At 54.4% G+C, this 8,328-nt stretch overlaps 1 protein-coding gene across 1 annotated transcript in view; it reads right to left on the bottom strand.

Annotated features, from left to right (window-relative positions):
• Positions 1-6,889: 6,889 nt before the first annotated feature.
• Positions 6,890-8,328, bottom strand: part of LOC103922159 — a 25,823-nt gene continuing 24,384 nt past the window's right edge. Inside the window, exons 4-5 of the mRNA XM_009330245.1 lie at positions 7,920-8,122; positions 6,890-7,576 (exon numbers count right to left, since the gene is read on the bottom strand). Of these exons, the coding sequence (XP_009328520.1) occupies positions 6,890-7,576; positions 7,920-8,122 (890 nt within the window). The remainder of the gene's footprint in view (positions 7,577-7,919; positions 8,123-8,328) is intronic.

The raw sequence follows: 8,328 nt of genomic DNA, 5'->3' as shown, positions 1-8,328 counted from the left end.
CCTGGAAACATTCCAGGTCAGGTTGGACGGGGCTCTGAGCAACCTTGTCTACATGAAGATGTCCCTGCCCACGGCAGAGGGGTTGGACTAGATGATCCCTTCCAAATCAGTCTATGATTCTATGAATTCAGTGACGGAAGAAGGGGACCGGAGTCAAAGGCAGAGTGAGAAGAGCGATCCTCCCACTCAGCTGTCTCTGGCCCTTCCCTCATGCCTTGGCCTTGTCTTTTAGCAACCAAGAGGATCTGGACTCTGGAAGCAGTCAGGAGAGAAACAAGGACAAGTTAGGAGGCGCACAAGGTCCTGTGGCACGTTTTGGACAAGGACCCGTGGGACGAAACGTCAGACTAGCACAGAAGCATGGGTTTGCAGTACGGTTGTCCTCCAGGAGTCAGGGGACTCTTTTCCCTTGGCCTTCTGTGCTTTCATCTCAGCAATTGTTGATCCCCTGAAAGAAAGCTGTCACGGGAGAAGGCAGGTGGTGGGAAGAGAGCGTGCAAGCAGGGAAGAGGAAACCCGTTCACGGCCCCATCTATGGCAGGTCCAAAAGAAGCAGTGGGCAGTCTGCTCCCTCACGCTGATTGCCTTGGAGACATGTTTTGTTGGCGATGTGATGTCACCGTATGTGTCTCACCCAGCCCTTAGCTTATGAATACTTTCTCGGGAGCAGATTCCTGGATGTCTGTGCCAGCTTTACATATCCAATTTTGTGACCATGGTGCATTCAGCTCGAACACGTTATGACACTGATGCTCATGAGGAATAGAGAAAGAGGAGTCAGACTTCCCAGCTGCAAAAGAGGAATGAGATTTCAGCACAGCTTGGCAACCTTTCTACTGTTGTCCTCTACAGGACTTTTCTCAACGAATTGCGACACAGTCCCAGAGATATGGCAACCCCCAGTTTCCCACAACCCAAGGCAGAGTTTGTTATTCACAGTGCTGATGGACTCCCCTGAATTTTTACTCCCTTCTTCTACAACCAAGCTCATAAAATGGAAGTGTTATACTCTAGGGAGCAGAGCGGCAGAGCAGAACACGCCTCAGCACCATCCACTGCAGCGGGTGGTGCTGAGAGCTCCTGGGCTCCTCTTCAAAAATGCATCCGTTGAGATTTGCACAGAAGGTGCAGCCTGCTATCCCATGCATCTCATTGCAACCTGGGGGTCCAAGCACCCACCAGCAATGAAAGAAAGGGAAACGTACAGAAATCAGCATTCATGACCTTTCTGGTTACTTCAGTCCATACTAGTGGCGTCATCTCTTTTTTGGAGGAAGAAGATGCCCCGGTTTTCAGGGGAAATTCTTCAGCACTTTTTTTTAATGAGTTCTCAGAACCCAGAGCCTAAAAAAAAAAAGCTGAAGACAGAAGTTTGAAGAAAGGGTAGAATATGCCCTTTGTGACTTACATTAACACTGGGGGCTGTTAAAATACTCAATGTGAAAGCCCACACCTTCCAAAAGGAGACACCACTGCTGAACTTGGCCTGAGCAGGTCCTGGCTTGATCAGAGCAGGGCTGCAGAAACAAATACAGTCACTGTGGGAAGAGGTGGCCACAGCGAGAGGGGATCAGTGGAAAAACTCCTTTACGTGCATTGATAAATCCTTTGTGGATGCTGCAACAGGGCACATCCGATGTGACTTGGAGGAAATGGCCTTGAGGCTCACAGATGGCCTTTCTATAGCTCCAAGGATGGGCTGCTTTTCAGCAAACCTCCCACCGAGTGCTCTCACCTCAGCTCAAACGAATCTGCCACGGCTGGGAACAGTGTCAGCCTTTTTGCAAGGCGATGGCTTCTTTTGGAGGAAGAAGTCAACGGAGGCAAGCACGATGGAAGGGCACATCATGAGCCGGGGTTTCTTGGGCTGGCAGCAAAAGGGCTCTGGCCCCAGCAAGGGCTCCATCTCTTTAAGTAGAACTGGGAGAACGATAAACTTGCAGTACTAAGAGCATCTGCCAGCTTTCCAGACTCATCTAGAGATTCAAGAATCATTTTTGTAAAATTTTGTGGTCAGTTCTTTCCGTCAGACATCATCAACGCCAATGCACTTGATAATAAAGTTGGCATCATGTCTGCTCTCTGGGGCGTTAGAGAAAGAAAAAAAAAGCAGAGACATCTTCGTGGAACTCCGTGCTAGCTTCTGCAGAGCAGAATATTTGAGAAAGAAATGGAGCAATATGTGCAACACCTAGAAAATAACAAAAGTATTCACACAACGGCTGTAACATGCAGAATGGTTGACCAGGCTCAAACGTGACTTGTTGCTGAAGTGCTGCCTTTTCTAACCAGCCGGTACAGCTCCTGCAAGGACCATCCTCAGATCGCCCTGCTAAGGGGTGTCCCAAGTGCACGGCCCCCTTTCCTTCAGCGCAGAGATGGGAAGGGACGAGCTCAGCCATGTGGGATGAGTGCAGTGACTGTTTTGTCAAACCGACATTGTTCTGTTGCATCTGCATGCAAGGCGATACAAGGGTTTTAACTGCTTTTAACAGGAGCTTTCACTGCTACGTGTTTGAGCCTGTGAACCTGCGCAACGATCCTGGACAGGCTAAAGGCAGGTCTGTAGGCAACCAAATGTTTTTCCAGTCTAGAATTTTCCTTCGAAGGACAGAAAGCCCTCGGTCCACTTATTTCATCAGAGGAGGAGAGGAGGGGCATTAACGAGCTTTTTCCTCCCCAGTGGAAAACCTGAGTGAGGGTTGGTCAGCGCATGGACATGGTCCTTTGACGCCGGCCGCTGCTGGTGTGCGTCAGGGCTTGACGGAGCACTTCACCGTGCTCAAACAGCCACATTGTCTGGGCATTTTTCTCTCTCTTTACTCTCTAAGAAAATGCGTGGTGAAGCAAAAGGGGGGGGGGTCAGTCCCATCCCTCCGCTAGACGTCATCGAATGAGTGCACAATAATTGGGATTAAGCCCTGGGAGTGTCCAAGAGGAGCAGGAATCAGCCCGCTCTGAACCAGAAGAAAGCTTGTCAAGTGCCGGTTACGGATAGAGGTCTTGCATAGAGGTAGAAAGAAGGCAAGCGTACACGGTGGAGAGTGCAGCTGTAAGGGGAACGCACCGGCCTTTGCAATTTGCAACTTTACTAAACAGAATTACTGCAAAGGTCGGGGGTGCTTAGCAGCGAAGCATGTCCTTTTCTGAGCACTCTTTGGAGCGCCTTTCTTGGAGGGAAACAGGGTGAAAGGACACTGCCTTCATCCAACAACCCTTGAGTGGTTAAAAAATAATATTAAAGTAAATATTGTGATGACTATTTGAATAAATATTTAAATTGTTAAAAAAAAAAAAAAATCCATTCCCGATGGTCACTGAGGATATGCAGGTGCTTCACTTTAAGTTCAGGGTGGGCTCACAGCGGGGTTGAAAGGAGTTTTTCAGACTCTGAAAACTACTAGCACGACTGTCAAAGCAGGATTGGTTTCCATGCAACAAGTAGCCATTTCCTGTAAAGTGATCCTAAAATCCTGAACTGCCAGATCCTTGACATAATGTTAGGATTTTGCAGTAACCTGCTGTGAATCTCGAGAAAAATCTGCAGCTTTTAGGAAGCTTTATGCTATTTTTTCTCTGCCACTTACCTCGTCATTTGAGGAAGGATACAGCTGAGGAGAAATACCAATTAATCAAAAATAATGAAGAAAAATGAGATTAAATCACTGGCCCTGATAGTAACCTATATTTTATATCACTGAATAAATTCTGGGTGTTAAAAAAGTGGATCTGCCCACAATGGCAAACCCTGCAAGTAATTTCTGTTTCTCAGAAAAGCAAAGTTTAAAAAACAAACAAACAAAGAAACAAACAAAAAAACCCCAAAGAAGCCAAAAAAGCAGCTTTGACTGTTGCTCGCTGGGTTTTGAGCCGTCCCCAGGAGGGCTCCCTGGTGGTGATGCCGACAGATCTGGACCACCAGGAAGGTAGAGGTGCTGTGATGATGCTTCAGCTGGGTTTGGGGGCCACCCCCTCAACAGCGCTCTTGGGGTTTGCTTTTGGAGCATCTGCTGGGTACGCCCAGATGCAATAGCTTTGACGGGCTACGTGCCCATACACTTTATTTCTGGATATCTCAGTAAACCGTTCTGCCAGCCACTGGCCCAGGGTTTTTGCAGTGCATCCTCCCCTCTCCCCGGTCCCCCCTCACGCTGGGGGCTGGAGATGGGAGGGTTTGCCCCTTAAGGAGTAGATCTTGAGACCCCAAGGGATTTCTCCTTCCCGGTACCCCGGAGATGAGGTCGGTGGACTCAGACCAGGAGGTTTCTCCCATCCTGGCCCCATGGATGAGGCCGATGTTTTTTTTCCATTGCAGGTCCAGCTGCACTGCTTCACAGCTGATAACAGGTGGCTCAAGTGGCTTCATAGCTGATAACAGGTGGCTGTTACAAAGGTTACACCCCCCATAATGTCCCTGAGACCGTCCTTTAAACGGTCCGGGGGCTTAGCTGTCCCTCGCGTGATGCCCCCTTTCCTATTCAGCCAGCAGCATCTCTGGACCACCCTGTAGGGCTTTACTGGCCCAGCTCTCCCCAGCCACTTGACGCTAGGTTGAGGTTACACTAGAGCCGTGTATATATATATACATATATATATAAAAATATATGTCCATCTCAACCTGTGCTGCAAACTTGTTCATGAGCTGCTTGTTGCAAGCGGTACCCAATGCATTTTCCGTGGAGCATTATTGCCTTTGCAGGAAGGTCCACGGCATGCACACCGGTGCTGTGCTGGGGAGGTTTTTCTCGCCTGGAAAACCGTGTGGCTTGGGAGAAGTTCAGCAACAGGCTGCAGGACCCCAGCTGTGAGACAATTCCTCCAGGATGGGGGGGGTTCCACCCCCCAGCTACAGGGACCACCGTCCAGCTCGACATCGCCACCCCCGGGTCGAGCATCCCCAGGCTGCAATTCAGGGGGGCAGCTACAAAGGAAAAGTCTGCGCGGTGCCGAAGCCGGCAATTCGGCGTGCCTCGCAGCTGCCCGGGTGCCTTCTCCTCTCCAGAGACTTCCCAGCACCACTGAGGTGTGGCAGGGCTGGACCCCCTTCGCTCAGAGCCTGCCTATGCGGAGGAGGAGAAAAAGCACTATTTAGGGCTCAAGCAGCGGGTTCATAGGAAAACACCACACAACAACAACAAAAGCAAAACAACAATTTTATTAAGCTTCAGCGTCTCAGCTAGTTTTCCCCCTCCCCTTCCACTTTGCACCAGGGTTGGTGGTGCAGGAGATGGATCCTCTGCTGATGGCCTGTTGGGGGTCCCCGGGGAGGGGTGGGCACGGGCTCCCCAGGCAGAGCGTGGAGGGCCACAGGCAGAGGCTCCAGGAGCCCCGTGTCCCAAAACAGAGGTGCAGACTGCCCAAAGGGGTGGAGGAGAGCCCCAGGACAGTGCTCCCCAGCAGGCAGGCAGAGCCCTGCCCGCGCGTGTTGTGGCACCAAGGTTAAGTGTCAAAGCTTGCGGGACCCCACTGCTCTCCCCCCGGCTGCCAGCAGCCCCGGTGGGAAAGCCAGGAGGGACCGGATGGCTGGTTGAGCCCAGGCAGGTGTTTGTCCAACCTCGAGACGGTGAGCTCACCCTACAAATTCCCCTCCAGAGCCTGTCCAGTCCCTCCCCTGCTGGAGATGGAGAATATTTGCAGCCGTTGAAGCTGATTTTCTTGTGTCTCCCCTCCTGCACACCCAGAGCCATCCCAATTTACGCTCTCACTGTGCCTCTTCACTCTTTTGCACTATCAGCCAACCCACATCCAGCCCTTAATGGTGCAAATCACCCTGCCCATTGCACTGCCCAGACAGAGCTGGATCCACGTTTGCCCACTTTTCACTCAAGCCCTAGAGAGGTCTACCTGGCAGCTCCTCCCAGCCCCATCACACCCCAGTTCAGCTGCATGCTTTGAGGGCTTACACTTGTTTCCCCAGGTCCTTAACCCCCAGGAGGCTGTTTAGCATCTCTCCCTAATTACAGCAGTTAACCCCCAGGAGCCTGTTTAGCATCTTCCCTAATTAACAGCAGCCTGTGACAACCTCCTCATCCCTAAGGTGCAAGTAAGGAGGTCAAGGTCAGACACGTTTCTGGGTTCCTCTACTGAGCAGTTTCACCATCTGTCTCTGCCAAGGTCTTGCATCGGCCTTAAGAGGTTTAACTTCTAATTAATTGCTGTCCTGGTTTCGGCAGGGATAGAGTTAATTTCCTTCCTAGGAGCTGGTACAGTGCTGGGTTTTGGATTTAGGATGAGAACGATGTTGATAACACACGGATGACACTAGCCAAGGACTTCTCAGTTTCCCATGCTCTGCCGACTGAGAAGGCTGCAGGTGCCCAAGAAGCTGGGAGGGGGCACAGCCAAACTGGCCAAAGGGACATTCCATACCATGGGACGTCATGCTCAGTACATAAACTGGGGAAAGCTGGCCGGGGGGGGCCGCTGCTCGGGGACTGGCTGGGCATCGGTCGGCGGGTGGTGAGCAATTGTACTGTGCATCACTTCCTTCGTGTATTATTAGTAGTATTACGTTATTATTATTATTATTTTGGGTGGGGAGTGAGCGAGCGGCTGCGTGGTGCTCGGTTGCTGACTGAGGTTAAACCCCAACAATTGCTCTCCTCCTGTTTCTCTCTGTCATCCCACGGGCTGCTTCTGCCCTGGGTTTCCCTCGTGCATCTCAGAGCTGTGCAATGGTTGCTCGGGTGGACTGTTGTCACCACCACCGAGTGACATCGATTTGCAAGGTGCCAGGCGTCCAGCTGCAGGGCTGGGGTTTCCAGGTGCTGCCCAAGGCATCGCTTCTCCTTCCCATCCTTGCAGCCAATTTCTAGCCCCGCAAGCCTCGGGCATCGGACAGAGAGCCCAGAACCGCGATACCAGCCCCGGAATGGAGGTGAGGTGCTGGCTACCGGCACGAGGCCAGCGCGTTAGCGGGTGGCATGGTAACCCCACCTTCCCCACTAGCAGCACCCCATCCCCCAGTGCCCCCCGGGCTCTCCCCCATGCCGCCGGTAAGGGGGGACCGGGAGCTGCTAGGTGCCAGCTCCCCGGTGCTGGGGGCCATCACCCAGGGCAGGGACAGGTATTTCTGCACCTCGATGGCCGGGCTCCGGCGGTCGGGGTCCAGCGTCAGCAAGCGCCGGAGCATCTCCAGCGCCCCAGAGCCGAAGCCTCGCCAGGACGCAGGCATCCCCCGCCCCGCTGCGCCACCCTGCCAGGCGCTGAAGTCCTCGAACTGGGGGTCGGAGCTGGCGGCCACGGCCCAGGGGAAGCAGCCGGTGCAGAGGCAGAAGAGCAGGACGGCGAAGGCCCAGACGTCCAAGCTGGAGTCCAGCTCCAGCGTGTCAGAGCCCTGGAGCAGGCAGAGCTCCGGCGGGGCGTAGGGTAGGGTGCCAGACATGGCACCCACTGCCGAGCCCTGCACACGGGTGAGCCCGAAGTCACCCAGCTTCACCCGCCGGCACTCGCGGTCGAAGAGCAGCACGTTGTCCAGCTTGACGTCCCGGTGCACCAGGGCACGGCTGTGCATGAAGTCCAGCGCCTCAGCCAGCTGGGATGCGCAGCGCTTCACCAGCTCCTCCGCCAGGCCCTCCTGCAGGGAGGGTGGTACTGTCGCCCGCCGCACGGCCCCCCTCCCCAAAGGGGCTGCTGCAGCACGCAGACCCCTGCCCAGCACTGCCAACCTGTGCTTTGCCCCACAGCTGCCTGTAGCCACATGCCTGCACTGCAAAGGGTCTCCGCATGCACAGCACGAGCGAGTACCTCACTGCAAAGGATCTCCTCCTGTGCATGGTGTCACTGCACCCGCTGCAAAGGCTCTCCCCGCACGCAGCGTCTCTGCACCAGCTGCAAAGCTGTCCTGGCACCTTCTCCTCCATCCTCCCACCCCTCCTGGCCCCAGCCCCTCTCCCGCAGGGCTCTGGGGCAGCACGCACCCCCGGGTTGAGGAGGGCACACAGGTCCCCGGCGGGAGCGAGCTCCTGCCCGAAGGCGAAGTGTGTGGCGCTCTCGAAGGCGATGGGCAGGGCGCGCAGGCAGGCGGCGTGGCTGGAGAGGCACAGGGCGATGCAATACTCCCGCAGGAAAGCCCGCCGCTCCGTCTGCTCCTTCAGCATCAGCTTGAGGACCACCGGCGAGCCTGGGAAATGGGGAGGGGAGACGAAGGACGGTCAGCACCAGCTGGGGCACTGAGAAGGACAGAGACAGGATCTGGCATGGGGTGGCTTGGGTAGAGCTGGGGTTTGGCTCAGGTGAGTCGGGCACAGTGGTGGGGCTGTGCACATCTGTGCACATCTGGGGAGCAGGTTCCCCCAGCCAGCAGCAGGGTGGCCCTCCCCGCCCCCC

This window comes from Pygoscelis adeliae, unplaced genomic scaffold, assembly GCF_000699105.1.
Source record: "Pygoscelis adeliae isolate BGI_AS28 unplaced genomic scaffold, ASM69910v1 Scaffold328, whole genome shotgun sequence".
Classification (NCBI taxonomy): domain Eukaryota; kingdom Metazoa; phylum Chordata; class Aves; order Sphenisciformes; family Spheniscidae; genus Pygoscelis; species Pygoscelis adeliae.
Note: the sequence above shows the minus strand (reverse complement) of the source record. Positions and strands in the feature narration are given on the sequence as shown.